The 18,307-nt window shown below is 37.2% G+C and overlaps 1 protein-coding gene across 1 annotated transcript in view; it reads right to left on the minus strand.

Moving 5' to 3' along the window:
• Window positions 1–1,698: 1,698 nt before the first annotated feature.
• Window positions 1,699–18,307, minus strand: part of XB5957215.S (melanopsin-B-like S homeolog) — a 46,238-nt gene continuing 29,629 nt past the window's right edge. Inside the window, exons 8-13 of the mRNA XM_041579677.1 lie at window positions 17,940–18,095; window positions 12,479–12,586; window positions 11,166–11,372; window positions 10,198–10,246; window positions 8,142–8,282; window positions 1,699–5,617 (exon numbers count right to left, since the gene is read on the minus strand). Of these exons, the coding sequence (XP_041435611.1) occupies window positions 5,201–5,617; window positions 8,142–8,282; window positions 10,198–10,246; window positions 11,166–11,372; window positions 12,479–12,586; window positions 17,940–18,095 (1,078 nt within the window). The 3' untranslated portion in view covers window positions 1,699–5,200. The remainder of the gene's footprint in view (window positions 5,618–8,141; window positions 8,283–10,197; window positions 10,247–11,165; window positions 11,373–12,478; window positions 12,587–17,939; window positions 18,096–18,307) is intronic.

Below are 18,307 nucleotides of genomic sequence, written 5' to 3' on the forward strand. Positions count from 1 at the left end.
TTACTATGTTACTATGAATGCTCGGTAAGCTGGGGTAAGGGATCTTTCCGTAATTTGGATCTCCATGCCTTAAGTCTACTTAAAAATAATTAAAATATTTAAAAAAAATAATAGTATTATTATGCCTCCAATAAGGATTAATTATATCTTAGTTTGGATCAAGTACAAGGTTCCATCTTTTTATTACAGAGGAAAAAGTAAATCACTTATACAAATTTGAGTTATTTGATTATAATGGGGTCTATGGGAGATTGCTAGCCTGTAATTCTGAGCTTTCTGGATAATGGGTTTCCAGATAATGGATCCCATACCTGCAACTACAAAATGTATGTTTTTCACCTATATTGTACAAAAAAAACAATTGCACAAAAAAACAAATGTATGAAGGATTTGGGAGAAAAATAAAAAAAATCTATTTAAAATACAAAAGTGTTTATTGTCCATGTGATGGTATTTCATTAAGTTTGATCTAATGATTTAAATGATAAATACATTCATGACAATTTCTAGTGGGTTGAACATTTGCGCAACAAAAATCTAACCCACTTGAAAATAGAATCAATAGATGTAGTTTTGTTGTTATTAAAATACAAAACCGGATATACTGTGAACCACATTACTGGAAGTAGTTTGATATCCATGTTTTTTTTTAAATGTCTGATTTCCCTCAGAAAAACTGCTGACAGTAGAGAGATACATAACATATATACAAAACATATAGTTTTGAACTGCACATATAATTTTACCTTATAAAATAAATACATTTATGTTCACGGCATTGGTGAAACAGAATATACAATATTATAATTATAAAATATGCAACCAACATCTAATAAAAGTGCATTTACAAATATACTATACACAGTATAAACCTTTCAGTTTTCATTTTTTATCAAAGACAGTAGCAATAAGCATCTACAGTCAACAAAATTAAAATGTATATTTTTATTTAAAAAAAACAAACAAAACTGTATATTTCTGTAAAGAGAGAAATGAGTTGACAAAGAAGAAAATGACTGACTATGACATTGATTTTATACAATAAAGACCAATTCAAACCCAGACGCCAGGTTTATGTGTTCTAAGGGAAATAATTTACCTCCTGGATGTTGCCAGTCATGTTTTTATTGTAAGGTGAATTGGCCCGGAGTTCATTGTGAAAAATAAAATTTGAAATGACAGACACTGATACATTATTAGAATAGTGAATTTCTAAAATATATACAAGGCATGTTAAAGGGATACTGCCATCAAATATTATCCCTTTTATTAAAATATTATTTAATGATTTATTCAGCCTTAATAATGAACTTGTACTTTCATGGCCCACGTGTCATATTCTCTTTATTGTTTAGAATTTTAATGCATACATTTATATCAATTTATTTTCCTCATGTCTATAACTCTCAGTAAAACCCATAGACATTTGAAGACATTCGTGTTAATTAGCCATAGGGGGTTAAAAAAAACCTCAAATTTTAAAACCTAGAGGGTTTATTAAACACAGAGGTTTTTAAAAGTCCGAATATAAAAGTACTCCAACTCAGACCTGCCGAGTTCATGAAGAAGTCAAAGGAGCAAATTCACTGGTCTGAGGTGGCGAAGGCAAGTCTGGCGCAAGACGTTCATTAAAATCCGCATCTTAGTGAATTTGCGTAGTTACGTCCATTCGCCAGAGCGAAAATCCGCTAGGGTCTATCTCCTTCGCTAGCGAATTTATGCCAGCGCCCATTAGTAAATCAACGAAGTCCCTAAATGACGTCACGCTGTCGATTTTTAGATTTTCGGTGGCCCTTAGTAAATTTGCCCCATAGAGAACTCTCTAAGATATCCTGATCTGCACTGGGTTCTCTGCAATAATCCAAAGATTTTGTGGTTTTCAGGCAAAAATCTGAAAATTTTGTATGATTCGAATTGTTCACAATTTATCTTTTAGTTTTTCCCCGCACAGGAAATTTTTCGGAAAAATGTATTGATAAGTAAGGGAAAAAAAAACCCGTGCGGATTTGGTCAGAGTAGCTTTCAGAAAATAATGAGATATTTTGGAATATGTAAAAGATATTTCCAAAACTAGCACTGCTTTTATATATTTTCAGACAAAAGCAGACTTTTTGTTTTAATGACAGCATTCCATTTAAGTAATTTGTATGGATAACCTGAGTATTTCAGCTTATGGGAACAAGCTTTACAGAGTTTGTCTAGTCCAGCAACCAGTTGCAGGTTCTACCAACAGTTTATTTGAATTACTTTTGCATCTGTATTATAACAGTAAAATGCAGTATTCTGTTTGTGGGTAAAATGCAACATTTTATTCTACTGTCTTTGTAATGCATTAAAAATAAAGGCAGTATGTATGGAGCATCTAAAAAAGTGATGCATTTAGCTGCAGCCAAATATGCATCTCAAACGTGCATAAAAAAAGAGCAGTGGTCCACGAGGAGTTTAACACCAGTGATTACCACTAAAGAGGAGATTTATATCTGGAAATTAATCTCAGGGACACTCTAGTGCCAATGGCAATCCGCGATAAAACTGTAGGGGTTTTTTTGGAAGCACCAGCTATTACAGTGAAAATACTACTTTTTAATTTTTTTTTACTTTGGTTAAAAATATAGGACTGCATTTTTTGCATTTTGCACTAGTAAATGAGTCTTCATGCATATTAAAAATAAAATCACATGAATATAATGATACTTTTTGTTGCAGGAAAAATAGCATTACATTTAGCAAGGCATTTGAAGAATGGGTTGTAAATTACAAAAACTAGTGTAATATGATAATGAAATGTATCTGATCCTATCTTAGCTTATCTTAGAGAGACCTATTAGCATGATGCAGGCAAATGATATTCTAAAGACAATATGCAGCTGGTCTTCTCTTTTTCATTTGTTTGTTTCTGTGTTCATATAATGTACGTCTCTGTTATCCATCACTTGCTCATGCAATTCAAAGGAGACTTATAGTTGCCTTACAGCAATGAGGTCATAGATTTGATTGCTGCCATGGTGCTTTGTGCAAAGAGTTTGTGTTCGTAGCCTTCTCAGCATTGTGAGGGTTTCCTCATTCTATTGTTTTCTCCCACGAAATTATACAGGCAGGTTTATAAGCTCCTTATAAAATTTAAAACTGTATGTCAATGTGATACAACCTTAGTAATGTCAAGGTTTGTAATGAATCGGAGTATTTGTTAGCGCACCCTACTATGTTTAAAGGACAAGGAAAGGCAAAATGACTGGGAGGTGACAAATGTTAGGCATTCCTCAGTAATTATTATAGTTTACTTGATACCCTATACAGGTACTCCTGTTTGCTAAAAAAAAAACAGCCTCAGGTACTTTTTACTAGCACCATGTGGTGGTCTTCTTCCTTCTTCTATGGCCCTGGGTGAGCACCGTAAAGTGAAGAAGCTGTCTTTGTACTTCAAGTTTGGCGTTTGACTCTACCATACATGCATACTCAATGCGAAGAAGGAAGAAGAGAATAAGGTCATCACATTGTGCTCTACATGAGTACCCAGGCTGGTGCATTTTTTAGCTAACAGGAGCACTGTCTTTCTTTTTAAATTCTTTTTATGTCGTTTGCAATAAAATAAAATAAATTGACTTGACTATTTGACAATCATACAGATATATCTATGCAAATCCATGCAAATGATGTTCAAACATTTTCATATGAAAATTAATTAATGGATATAAATCAGCAATTATTTGAATGGTTTAGCCTCTAAATTATATAACTGACTTTTCAATCAACTTTCCCCATTAGTTTATGGATACATTTCCATTTGATTTTATTTTTTTGAGATAAATCATCATGAATAAGGCTCCTTTCACCCCACCATAAAATTAGAACTGAATTATTCCAAAACAGAAATCAGTTTCCTAGACACCACAATACATCAACACCTTGGTAACATCCATATAACGAAAACCCACAGACAGACGCACATTCCTCAGAAATGATAGTTCCTACCCCAAATATATAAGGAAATCCATGATTTATAGCCAAGCAATAAGATATAACCGCATTTGCTCAGACACAACTTATTGGGATACATGGATGTCTGAGCTTTGGAGGGACTTCATCCAACAAGGATATAGGCCTGGAATGACAGACAGGTAAATAAAGAGAGCAGTTTCCATACCCAGAGAAAACCTCTTCAAATACAGAAAACAATTACCGTGTCCCCCTTGATGTTACATATAACCCCCATCTGGAGTCCCTACGCAAAACCATAATGGAACTGCAACCAATACTCCTTAATAACAAGAGGCTGCACAATATATTTCCAGAACCTCCACTTCTAGTATACAGACAGCCTCCCAATTTAAAAGAAAATATTGTATGTAGCTCTCTACAAGGCCCTGCAGAAAATGGCACATCTCCCTGCCTGCAAAAAAAGGTGTGAAACCTGTGCACTCATATACGCAGTAGACCGGGTACCTATACTGCACCGTCAACAGGAATACCAGATAAAAGGTTCATTTACCTGCAAATCAGACAACGTGGTATACCTAATAATGTGTTTGAAATACCCCACTACAGGACTCTATGTTGGAGAAACAGGACAAACAATAGAAGGCACTATCAAACTGTCTGTATGAAAATAATAAAAGGGGGCTTTAGCATGCATTTAGGTTTCATTGACCTTAAGCGCATCTCGTTATCATGGTCCGCAATGGTAGGCAACCAGAAAGCAGATCATTCTAGATTAGTCTAGATTTTTATTGTTTTCATTCTTTTTTTTAATTATTAATAATCTTTCTATTCAGTCTCTCTTCTATTCATCTTTCCACTTTTTATTTGTTAGAACCACATAAAAGTAATAAAAGGCACACTTTTGCACTTGGTCTAGTAATTCTCAGCAACCAATTAGATAATTGTTTTCAAACAGGTTACCAGTACATGCTGCCTGCTAATTATTTGCTGGACCTGGTGCAAACTTTCCCCCTTAAATTCCAAGCTTAAGAGCTGTACAACACTACCTTAATTATTACAAAACATAGAATAGAAAGCCTACTGTCTTTGAATAGAGTAGTCTACCTTATACTAAAAGTACATTTTTAAGGCAAACATAATTTTAAAGTGACTTCATTACTACTAAATAATTCAGATATATCACCGTGTGCCATATCTATTGCATATGCTTTATGTATAGCAGATGTGAACAGTTAACACATTTTCTTTTTCCCTTCTTCCTTTAGGAAAGGAATCTTTCAACTACTTCATATAGGTCTGCAGGTGAATTTAATCCTTCCAGATCCAACAGGCTTGTGTCAACATGAAAGCTAAAGAAATCCTCATCTTCCTCTATTCTTTTACTTTTTTCCTCAGAGCTATTGTCATGTTCTTCTTTGGCTTCAGAGATGTTGCACTCTAAGGTAGGAATGATGACAATTCGAGGAATGGTAGCATTAATAATCCAGTCCAGACCTCCACTTTTATCAACTCTATGATTTCCTACATGGGAAATATTTGGGAGTTCATCTGTAACTATGGACTTCATGCCAATGGGATAGGTAACTGAATTCAGGGAACTAGGCAGAAGAACATCCTTTGGGCTTGGATCATCTGGCCATGTTAACGGCTGTTCCAATGTATGCGTTGAATTTGAGTCCTATGTTTGAGCAAAAAAAGAACAACATTTTACAAGTTGTATACACCACTCACAAATGTACTGTAAATATTGCTTTCCTAATCTATAAGCAAAGCCTATTTAAAGTACAATAATGAGAGCGACCCCACAAACTTTAGAGAAAGCTGAGATGCAAGGCACTTTATTTAAATGACATGTTAGTGGTTTAAATGTTTAAATTATATAGTTTGTTTAACTTTTACATTTTGTGAGTAGATGTAAAATCACATGCAATTCGGGTTTAGTTCATAATACATAAATATCAAGTCTGTTGAGGTAATTTTTGACTACTGCAGATTCTCGTGAGTCTATTGACCCTCTGATATAGGTAGTTCCAGGGTTCCCTCAGTTCCTTGCATTAGTGGGAGCAGCCATGGGCATTCCCAGAAAAATTTTCAGGGGGAAGGCAAAGTCATCAACCAAAACATAAAATCAAAGACTAAATCTGTATATAATAATTAGGTGTCAATTTTGTATGAAATCAGTTTATTGGCAAAGCCAATAATGTTGCATGCAATGTACATAATTGTATAACTGGGGGGCTGTTAAAGTAGAGAGTATAAATCACAAAACTGCGCTACATACATACAACAATAGGTAAAAGTCGAATTGGAAAACAATTGACTGGAAACAGTCACTTATGTACAGTAGCTATCCAAATTGAGACTAATAATGGCCAAGAAGCCCAGTATATAGGTTATATGAGAGCACATATATAGAAGACTGGCCAGCCATTATTATTTTATATATATTTTATGGCTTATACATATGTATATTGACAGACGTATTGGGATAGTTTAGAAGCAGGATGGGCAAAAAGATACAGAGCTGCCAATCAATGGGAAGAGCCAGAACAAAAAATACTTTATGGGAACTGATATACCACAGTATCAGAGCTGTCAACAAACACTGCTGAGGAGCTGGAGGATAATGTGGTGAGCCACATTATCTGTGTGTAATAATGTATATATAGGGTTTCCCTGAGACGTCCTAACATCAGAATGCACTCTGACATCACTGAATGCGTACTACATATGTACTCAGAACTAGGGGAATCCACTTAAATGACTGGAGACTGGAGGGGGGCAGACAGAAAAATCACGTGACTCCCAAGCAATCTTGGAGAGCTCTGCAGTCAAAAATACAGAGGGGCTCAGACTGGGATATGGTGGGTTTATTTGGTGCATCAGCCACAGATAGACCTACCCAACCGTATAATCACTTAAAATAGATAACTGACATTTTAACCCTAAATGGATCAGCATATTAACCCTCAAATGTGCCAGTTTAATTACTACAGAAAAACCAGCATATTAAACCCAAGACATGCCAGTAAAATCACAGTTGAAATGGCCAATGAGCATTCCATTAACCACAGACAAGCCAGTAAGATCGCTGAAAAATGGCCAATAAGCACTCCATTAACTCCAGACAAGCCAGTATACATGCTAGAAATGGCCAATGATCGCTCTATTAACTCCAGACATGCCAGTGACATGCAGAAATGGATAGATTGAAGTAATACGTCATCTACACTCACACAGGCAGAATACCAACACCAACATTTTTTTCCCTGCTGCTCCAATGCTGTTTGTCTCTCTATCCCTTTGCCTTCCTCTCCCTCGCTCCTGTGAAAAATCCAAGATGGCCATGCGTTTGCACAAATTCTTTCTTTGTTTTCTACAAATCCTGTGAGTGCTGGATCATTCTGCTAGATATATTTATATATTCTACCCTTATAATTACCACTTTGCACCCATTTTATGGTGATGAAGAAAAACATAATATCGGATGTCCAGTCCAGGCTGGGATTATGTCATTAGGTTTAATTTGCAAATGAGATTTTAGGTTACCTGGAATCCTGCAAATGCTAGAAACAACCCCTGAAGGAGTAAGGTTGTGTAAAATCATAGCAGTAAATACCGCATTGGTATTGCTCTGTGTCCCTTGATATCACAATAACTGGGTATTTATAATCTTACCTTATTATAGAAAAGTATCATTTGTTTTAAAGATATATAATCTGGATTAGTCAGATAATTGATCCAAAGCAATCTAAAGAATGCTTTATTAAAAGAATTAATAAAAACAAAAAACTGTGCTGACAAATCAAGTTTGCCCTTGGCAAATTACATTACAATTGCAAGGGCATGGTACAGTCAAACACAGGTACCAATAGTCATTTAACCTATCCTAGTAATTTTGTGTGTCTGGGATGATATGTAAATATTCAATTATGTTACTTAATTAAAATTATATAAATAGTATTTGTTTCATTTTATTGAATTAAATATTTAATTATGCATATTATTTAATTCCTTCTTTAAATTGAAATGTTGCCTTACATGATTTTTGAGTAATAGAGCATAATCTAACAAAAATAGTATTTGTGGACTGTGGAGAATGTTTATGGGCAAATAATTATTAAGTTTAGTGACAGTTGCCCCTATTTTTTGGCACTATGTCCAACAATTTATTTGTATGTATTGTTTTTCAAAGAGTATACCTTTTCTTTGGTTAAAGCATTGCAGCTCCAAGCTTTCAAGAACTCTCTTTTTTGTGCTTGTTTTTGACTGCTTGAAAATGAGTTGCTTCTTTGAAAACTCACACTTCTGCAAAGTGAATTCTGTTCCACGTCAGTCAGTACCTAAATATGAATAAACAAGGTATATATACAATTTAATACTTCATTCTGAATACCAATATTATAAGAAGGTGAAGATAACAATGTATGTTAATTTAAGCATAGTTTGTCATACCTCCTAGCTGTCTCTAATTTGGAAGGATAGTTCACAGTAATGACAGGGGCATGGCATACTGGATAGTTTTGGGGTTTCAGGTGGTTCTGGGCATGTCTGGGAGTATCAGAGGATGCCTACTGCATAGCTTCAGTTCACCTCAATCTCACATGATTATCATATTAAATACCCAACCTAAACCCATAGAAAAATCCTTGAACAAAATATTTACGTTAGAATTATAGGTGCTAACAATAATAATGATATATATATATATTTCTAAATTACTTCAAAAAAAAAAAAAAAGTAATGAGAACTGTTTCTCTGTGTTGTCCCTTTAAATGTACTATTAAGGGGACAACACAGAGAAACCAATTACTGCTTTATGTAAAGAACAAATTTGGCTTTGAACATGGTCAAAGGAGAACAGAGAACTGTTCTGATGTTGCTCTGCACAGGAAAGATATGAGAAAGGTCATCTGAGGGTTCTGATGACTCTATTCATGCCATTCTCATGAAAGATATTGATGTTATTTCCTACTTACACATTTGTCATTGTATGCATTATTATGTTGCAGTTTGTGGGGATACAGAGAGAGGTGTAAAGTGGGGGATAAAGAGAGAGGTGTTTGCATGAATGCCAGCATGTGTTTTATGCACAGTACAGAATTTTGTGCTCTTGCATAGCTGTACATTGTATATTACAGTACTCTGTTGTGCATAGATAAAACATCCTTTGCTCTGAACAACACACAAACAACTTTATCTTAATAGAAATGCATTAATGTTCAATGCTAAATCAGGAATTCATAAAACAGTCAATGAAAAACACTGCTGAAAATAATATAGAAAACAAAAGAAAACTAAGCTGTATAGTCAAGTAAAGTATTGGCAGCTGAGCAGAACAAGCCATGCAGTACAGCTCCATCTGTGCTTGCTACAATGTGAGGTGAGATCCCACAGCCTCCCCTCTTATGTTCCTCTCCCTTAACTGACGTGTGCGCCTTGATTGCAATTCTGTATTGATGATCTGTATTGGGTGCAATTTCTGTATTGATTCCTGTGTCTGATCACTGTCTGATTCTGACTTTGATTGCTGCCTGTCCTGACCCTGCTGTCTCTTGTTTTTGCAGTGGCGGAACTACTGGGGGAGCAGGGGGTGCAATTGGGCCAGGGCCCACACCCCCTCTGGGCCCCCCGGCAGCTTGCGCACTGTCGATTTCCGGCCACATTGGCCGATTTCGGGGGGGGAAAAAATCTGGTATGGAGGGGGGCAGTGGCCCGGCTGCACATCACGCACCAGGGCCGGCTCTCCTCCAGTTACGTTACTGTGTTTTTAGATTCTGATTCAGTACCTCGCTGCTTTCTTGGTTATTGACCTCGGCCTGTCCTTTGACTGCACTCTGCTTCTTCCCCATTCCTTCTGTGTATGCTCTGGTTCCCTTTCCTGCCCAGAACCTGTGCCCTGGTTCTCTCACTTTAAGACCTGGCGGCATCTGAGTAGTGGAGGGCTCCTTACAAAGCATAAAGTGGCTGTTATAGGCAGAAGTGTGAGCTGTGACCTTGGCCCTTGTTCTGGGATATGTGCGACCTTGGGTGACATACACATTTTTTGCCCTGCAGAATGAAATGCACAGTGAAGCTCAGACTTTGCAATCTATAGCTATTGTGCTTATCTGAAAGAAATCACAAAGAAATCTGTGATGTCATTTTTACAATTCCCGAATAGCTCATTGGTGTTTTGCATGACAATTTCTCAAAAAATTCTAAATTTGATTACCACTCATGCTAGTACTAAAACTTTTGTGATATACAGAGACTTACCTGCAATAAGGGAGAACACAAAGTGCTCATTGTCTGAGAAAGGGATTTCCTGCAAAAAAATAACAAAAGAATTTGTGACCTGTATGATGATGGCCATTTTTGTATACAGTATGCTACAAAGCTGTTGGGAAAAAGAATGAAATCCTTGTTTGAAGTTATTTTCTTTAGTAGTCTCCAGGTGATTCAACAAATAATAGAGATTTAAGAGCCATGTACTGTAAAATGATGTTAATGTACACTAACTTAGTTCTGTTTTAGAATTGTCATGGGGGGCTCACTGTACTGGTAGCATTTAACACAAGGTAATGTTGTCCCAGTTGCTAGTGCAGTTGTGTTTGTTTTCCATTGTGATACAAGTCACAGCAATGAAGGGGCAATGCTTTAGATGTATTATTTAGAACTTAGTGAGCCTTATTTGCTAGGGTGCAGAAAAGGTAATGTCATTGTGAGCAACGGAGTGACATGTAGGAACCACTTAGAATTTTAGGTATATACACCTTTATAGGGGTCATCATACTAAGGGGCTAATTTAAAAGTGATCCAATAAGATCAGCGCAGCTGATAGCACTTTGACAACTTTTAGTTGGTGAAGTTTTGCATTAAAGGTTTTTGTGGTTGTTACACTTAATAAACCTCAAATTTGTAGAGATTTCTTAGAAATAAAGGGAAACCACAGATTTTTCCACAATCATGGGCCCCTAAAAAGACCACAACACTGAAGTTCTACTCTACACAAAACAAATCTGTAATACTGACCACATCGATTGCTTTGTCACTTTCAATGTTTACTCACAAGGGAGACAGAAAATACTGCCTCATCAAATGGTCAGGTCTGCTTTTTTGACTAATGATGATAGTATCCCTTTAAATTAGATATTTCCAAATATCTACTGGAATGTGTAGGTATTCAGGACTGATAATGAGAAATCTCAGTCAAAAGACTCTCTGTTTTATGATCCCAGACATACCTATCCCAATGTCCATTAGACGTGTTGTCCCAAACATGTGAACTCACTGTTTCTGCTGTGGATACAGTTGAAATGCAGCTATTTTTCTTTCTTAAGGCTAATGATTGTCGACTGTAAATGGAGCCTCTTACTGAAGACTCAAAGGAATCTTTTTTTGGCTCCCTGATTAGAAAACGGAGACATGGCACATTCTTGTGTATGGTTTCCCTAGGAAGAAAAATATTTGAATATTTTAGTTTCCAATATCAAATTTTGTTTGTTGTAATAAATGCAAATTTTTCAGCTCTGTGTCTAATAAAGCACCACTTTTGTGCAATATGGGTGATGTTGCAGCAGTGAAGATGCGCGTTAGGCTGTATATCATGAATGATTTGCCAAGAGCCTCCATTAAAGTGGGGTCACTGCTACATCAATACCACTTACTGAGTGTTCATCTGCATGGTAGATTTAGAGCTGACAAAGCTGGTGAATGCTGTTTAGAATTCCACAACTGCTTAAGTTTTTTTGGATTTGCTACAATCTCCTCTTGACTAAAGGAGAGTGTGAAGTTACACATAAAAAGTATTCTACTGCTACTGCTACTACTGGCTTAGCAGGCACATTTATGGATTCTTACATTTGCTGCCTAACATAACTTTCGAAGTTCTTGGTGGCAGATGATTTTCTTTAATTTCTTATTTAAAAACAGAGAGGAAGTCTCTGGGAGTTACAACCTCCACTTTTGTCCTAGAGCACTGCTGTTGCTGTAGGACTGGTACAGGAGTGGTTTGCTAAAGGGGTGGATTATTCATCTATTCTGCACAGTTGTTATTGAATATTATTATTATGAAGTTGGTATGTATACAAATGTATTGTATTTAGTAATTCATTTTACATAATGATTCTACTAAGCTTTGTAAGGAAGGCAAGTCAGCATAGCCAACACAGTGCTCATATTTATTTGTCACTGTGCCCACATAGAAGAAGCTCTGATGTCTCTAAACAGAATTTAAGTCATGGCCAAGATGCAGGTGTTTTACAGTATATGTTTTTATTGCTTAGTTATTAATCACATTTCCTTTTTCTTAGTGATGAAACATGCATAAACACGCAGCCAGTGTATCTGTCTCACCATATGGTCAAGCTCTCAATAGTGAAGTGTTCTGCACAGTTGAAGTAAAGCTCATAAGGAAAGGGATGTTGCAGAAGAGCTATCAACGATATCAGCTCTGATCCTCATTAGTATAACTTCTATCATTTCTGTTTTTCAAGCAGACACATCAGTTAGCCTAACACAGCACCTACCTTAGCATTTCAGACATCAAATACTTTACCTGTATTTTGGGTGTATTATTCCATAGATAATTGGATTGTAGATCGCAGATGCTTTGGCAATGACTGCTGGGACTGTCTTGGAATAGGGAGTTAAAGATTTACCATGCCTAAAAAAGAGATTTATACTGAGCATAATCTATTTTTTAAAGGAGAATGAAAGGCTAAAACTACAGTAAGTAAGCTTTATCAGAAATGTCTATATAAATACCATTACAGTAAAGTAAAGCTTTAAAGTAATGCTGCTCAGAGTCTGTCAAAAGAAACATCATATTTCTGTCATTCTATTGTGAACACATGGGTTTCTGTATCAGACTTCCTGTTTTAAGCTTAAACCTCCAGGGCTTGGGCTTGAGCATGCTCAGTTTGCTCCTCTCCCCCTCCCTTCTACCCTCCCTGCTGTAATCTGAGCTCAGAGCGAGCAGGGAGAAACTCAGGCAGGAGCTAATTGTCAGAGCAAGCTAATATGGCAGCTGCTATCCCAAACAAACAGAGACAGTGTCTAGAGCTGTTTACTCAGGTATGGAAAAGCATTCTAAAGAATAAAAATGGCCTTCTAGCTTGCAATGTTGTGGCTAACCTATAGCCAATAGATTGCCTTGGTAGTTTTCATTCTCCTTTAAATATGCAAAATTTACATTTTGTATAGAAGTGTATAGCACAAAAAAAATGAATACTTTGCCATGATTTTACCCACAATGCAAGATTTCTTCCTAGTCTAACTGTGCCCACCTGAACTACAGATGCTGGAAACACAATGATTTAAGTTAATAAATTGCAGGCAAATGGGTGTAAAATGGGCCTGCTTATTCACAGCACATGCTCTGAGTTTAAGGACCAACACACTATATATTGCATTTAAAGAATATAGAAGTTATAATACAAGACTGAATAGTAATTAATTAAAATCCTCACAACACTACAGCTCAGAAACCCACACAGTTTGCCTCAAAATGTAATAATCAGCCCTGTAACATCAGGTTTTTTGACATGTGAACCTCACTTTCTGCCTAATTATTTGCAACAACTAGTGATGGGCAAATAAATTCGGCTGGCACAAATTTGCGGGGAATTTCCATATATCGTCAGCATCAAAAGTTTTGGACGCACGTCCGAAAAGTCATTCGTGTCAACACTATTTGGACACCCATTGACTTTAACGGCAGCATCAAAATTGACGCGAACGACTTTTCTGACGAGAGTCCAAAATTTGATTTGCGGGTTGTCAATTTTCGAGTTTCACGATTTTTCGCAAAAAGAGCTGACCATATCATTGTACTTTTATATAGGTCTAATTTCCTTCCACCTCTTATCAATATTATAACCAGGAAATTCACTGCATAAATATGCAAGTGTATTAAAATGAAAAAATTTATACTTCTTTTTGGTATGGAAGATAAAATGTTGTAGACATGCCCTCTATCAAATTTTAATGTGTTCTGTCAGAGCCATGACAAGGGGACTCCTCAATTTGACTCTTCGCCTTGAACCATCCCACTGAACCCCATTTTTACATACTTTAAAGGAGAAGAAAATCACTTATACTTTGGTGTGTCAAAAGTTAGGCATCCCAAGTGGATGTATTTACTTACCTGACACCCCAGGCCGGTGCTCCTATCAGCAGAAAACTGCACTGGCCCGCGTGCTGCCAGCGGGAACCACAGAGAGATAGACTTCTTCGCTCTTCAAATTTCCAGGGGCAGACACATGCAAAGTAGAATTAAATAGCCAGCTTTTTCATTAAAGATTGACTTTTCACTCTACTGCGCATGCACAGCTCTGAGCAGAAAGGAGAAGGAAGAAGACAATCGCTCCATGGTGCTTGCTGGAATAACACTTGGGGGTGCCTAAATTTTGACTACACCCAAGAAAGTTATTGTACTCAGGCTTTGCCATATTCCTGACTAAGCCCCACTGCCCTCTATGTATACTCCAAATACAGGTATCTGCATACTCTAATGAGTTGCAGTAGCAGCAGCTCAGCTTCACAGCTAGGGTTGCTATCTGTCTGGATATGACCAGGACAGCCTGGTTAGGAAAACCAGGCAAGATTCCCTAATATTGACACTGTGATTGTCCAATCACCAACTGTCACTTCATACCTCCGCCCACCTACCTGCCCATGCAACGTCACTGTCCGCTCACGTATCTTCCTACCCCATGATTTCATTGGCCTGCCCCCCAAAAAGGTGGCAACCCTAGTCACAGCCTGGATTTCTATATTATACAAAGGATGCCTTTAGAGCCCAGACTGACTTTCATGCTGCCTGAGTGACTATAGTGAGATTAACTGCTGTAGAACAGCAAATAAACAGCAATAGACATGTAGGGGATCAGACAATCTTTGCCCTGTTTTTCCGTTTGTGACATCATCCAGCCCAGTTACCGGCCATCCGATTGGTTGAGTGCCCCAATGCATCCCTGGGAGAGGAGGAGGACCAAGGGGAGTGTCTGACTTTGGAGCCAAATGCACAGGTAGCTGATAAAAGGAGCCCCTGCTGCAACAGCCAGCCAGAGCAGATCTGGAGAAAGTGCAGCATGTATTGTGAAAGAGCTGCAGTACTAAGTGAAAGTGTTGTTTGTGCTCATCTGGACAGATTAGAGTTTCAGCCTAGAAGGAAAGGGTGCCCTGCATTCCTTTCAGCTCCACTAGTTACCAGGGGCAGCAAAAATGCTGCTCCTGTGACTTTAAAAGCAAAATTTCCAGTTAGAGAGACTGCACTAGTTACTAGACAGAGCCATGTTTCCCCAGTGTAGGAATATCACTGCATTGCACGTGTTTAATCTATTCTTCACTTTATTCTTTTTATAAAGTTTCTCTTGGTTTACTACAAACTGTGTGTTTTATTTTTCTAGTAGAAATCCTAGGTAGGAGGCACTGCACTGTAAATCCCAGTTCCCAGTATCGTACCTATGTGAAGAAAATTCCGGGCCCTGGAGAGAGAGTACCAAAACAGAGCCATAGACTAACAAGCAGACTGCCCAAATAATTCTACTCCCAAGTAGTGGTGAGCGAAATTTTTCGCCAAGCTTAACCTCAAAAATGACCCCCACAGACTCCAATGGATGTTGCACAACAAAAAAAAATTGACTTGCCGCATAACATAGCGCCCATAGACTTCAATGCATTTTGGCAAATTTTCACATTTCTTCTCACACAATCACAGCTGCATCTGATTCTGCCAATCTCTAAACATAAACCAGTGTAATCTGCCTGCACGTCATTTGGATCCCTTGTCATGCACCCCTGCTCTCATAGCTTCAGGGCTTTCCTTTATCAGGTTTTATTGAGTATGTGTAATGAGATTTATACTGATTTTATTTTATTTTATTTTTTCTAATACTCGTGTAGAATAGTAACAAAATAATGATCCATTCCTGGACTTTTAAAAACCTCTTCAAACTAAATGGTGAGATGAAATAAAGATTAGTGATGGGCGAATTTGCGCCGTTTCGCTTCGCCGAAAAATTCTCGAAATTCGCAAAACGGCGAAAAATTCGCGAAACGACGCCGGCGCCCCTTTTTGACGCCGGCGCCCGTTTTTTCGACGCCGGCGCCCGTTTTTGACGCCGGTGAATTTTTTCCGCGAATTTTCGCGAGCGTTTCGCGAATTTATTCGCCTGCCGCAAATCGCGCAAATTCGCCGCAAATTCGCGCCTGCCAAATAAATTCGCCCATCACTAATAAAGATCTCTTATCAGCAGCCTAATGATGTGGGGCTGGTGGTCATCTTTCTCATTATTGCTGCTGCAGAAGTATTTGCAGTTATTTTCTTTCCAGAAAAAATGTACACAAATGAATGTAAAGCTTCCATAAAAATAAAACGGTTTAACAAATAGTAGTCAAACATGGCTTAAACTGTATACACTGCAAAGCAACTTAATATGGGTCATTTACATTTCCCTGGAGCACATCTAAGAAGCACTTGCACCACTGGTAAACACTGTTCCTCATGCTGGATCTAATGCATGGAACTGCTGGATCTGTCAGCATCAGGTGGCGCAGGGCAAGCCCTATCCCTACTGCTACGGCCACATGCAAACCCTATGCCTTCACTTGCCCGGCCCTTTTAGAGAATGCACTGCCTTATGCTTGCGCCCTCCATTTAAGAGGCTGGCAACAGGTCTATTTTCTCCATGAGGAAGCACAGAGGCCTGCAACAGAAGAACACGCTGTGAAAAGAGCAAAAAAGTGCCTGATTGAGGCTTTTCTTGCACTTTGCACACTGTGTTCTGCAAGGTAAATTACTTTGATTATTTTCTACAGAAAACTGGAAACATAACAATACTACCTAACCATCTGATAACTGGATCTGTGGCCAATTTAACAAAAAAACACTGCCAACAGTGACAAACAAATACCTAAAATTTCCATTCTATAAATCCCAATAGGGTGCTTTGACTTTGTGCTGTTTATGCAGCTGCAGCAAAATTACTAATGGGACTCTTGCATCAAGGGCCTGCAGAGTGAACTTGTTGTTTTCCGATATTTCTACATTTTTAAATCATTTCATCAGTGCTGTTGCTTTGAGTATCACTACAAAGGAGTATATTTCTGTTCTTTTTCCTTTTACATAGAAGCCTTATGGGCAATTCAAAACACAATGAACATAATCACAGGACCTGTTCTAACCAGAACCAAGAAAGAAGCAAGGTTTACGTTTTTTGGGTTTTAAGTTCATGATGACAGTTCTCTCCACTAGCACAACCTGTCACTTATCTACCCAGCAACAGCATTTTTTATCCTTTTCCACCCAAATTTCAAGCAAAACTATGGCACTGTCCCAACACATCCAGTTTTGCTTATTTAAAGTGAGTGAGACTTTGGCCAATGATTTTGACCCATCTTTTTTGACCTGATTTCCTTATAAATAATCTAAATTTGTGGATGATAGTTAGGTCGAGTTTGTTTTAATGAAAAGTGAGAAAAAGTTGAATTTTAGTAAATAACCCTCTAAATGTTTGTTTGGTTAAAATCTGTTTCATGATATCATCTTTGTATTAAAGAAGAAGATCAAATGCAAGTTGTCAAAAATTATTAATTGTTCATTTGTAGTAAATAGGGCACAGTGGAAATTTTAATGACATAGTTTGGAGCTTTCTGGATGATAAACACCATACTAGTATAGGGAATATTGAATTTGAAGAGCCTGGTATCCTTCTAAAAGTACTATTTAACCAACAGGACAACTGCTAACCCCCAACTTATGTTTCGCTTATGTTGTCAATGTATAATGACAACAATCTTTTATTGCAAAATACTGTCATGAGCTTAATGTAAATGTTATCCTGTGTAATAACGGCATATTATTTTGCTGCTGCAGGGGTGGCAATTTCCCTGGAACAGTTGTAACATGTCATCCCAGCTGTTAATAGTGTATAGATAAAATGTGTAGAATCTAACAATAGATTCCTTGCCTTCCTTATAAATAATTCAGTTTTTTAAAAAGAATCAACACTTACCCAGCCCAAGCAATCAGTGTGACACAAGCGTAAGGAGACCAGGACAGTACATATACAATGATAATTACAAAAGCAATTTTTGCCATTTTCCATTCATTCTTCATGGATGGAGACAAAAAAGATTGGCGACCATATGATCCAAGTTTCTGTACATTCCTGAAAAAGAATACAACTGTAATTCCCATGTAATCACTGCACATAATGAAAATAATGAGTGTCGTTTTAGATCCAGCATGGTTCCTCTTACAGAACCTTTGCTACATATGTATAATATATATATATATATATATATATATATATATATATATATATATAAACTAAAAATATATAATTACATGTTTTTATATAAATAAGGCATTCTAGCATGG

The sequence above is a fragment of the Xenopus laevis genome, chromosome 1S, assembly GCF_017654675.1.
Source record: "Xenopus laevis strain J_2021 chromosome 1S, Xenopus_laevis_v10.1, whole genome shotgun sequence".
In the NCBI taxonomy this organism is placed as follows: Eukaryota; Metazoa; Chordata; class Amphibia; order Anura; family Pipidae; genus Xenopus; species Xenopus laevis.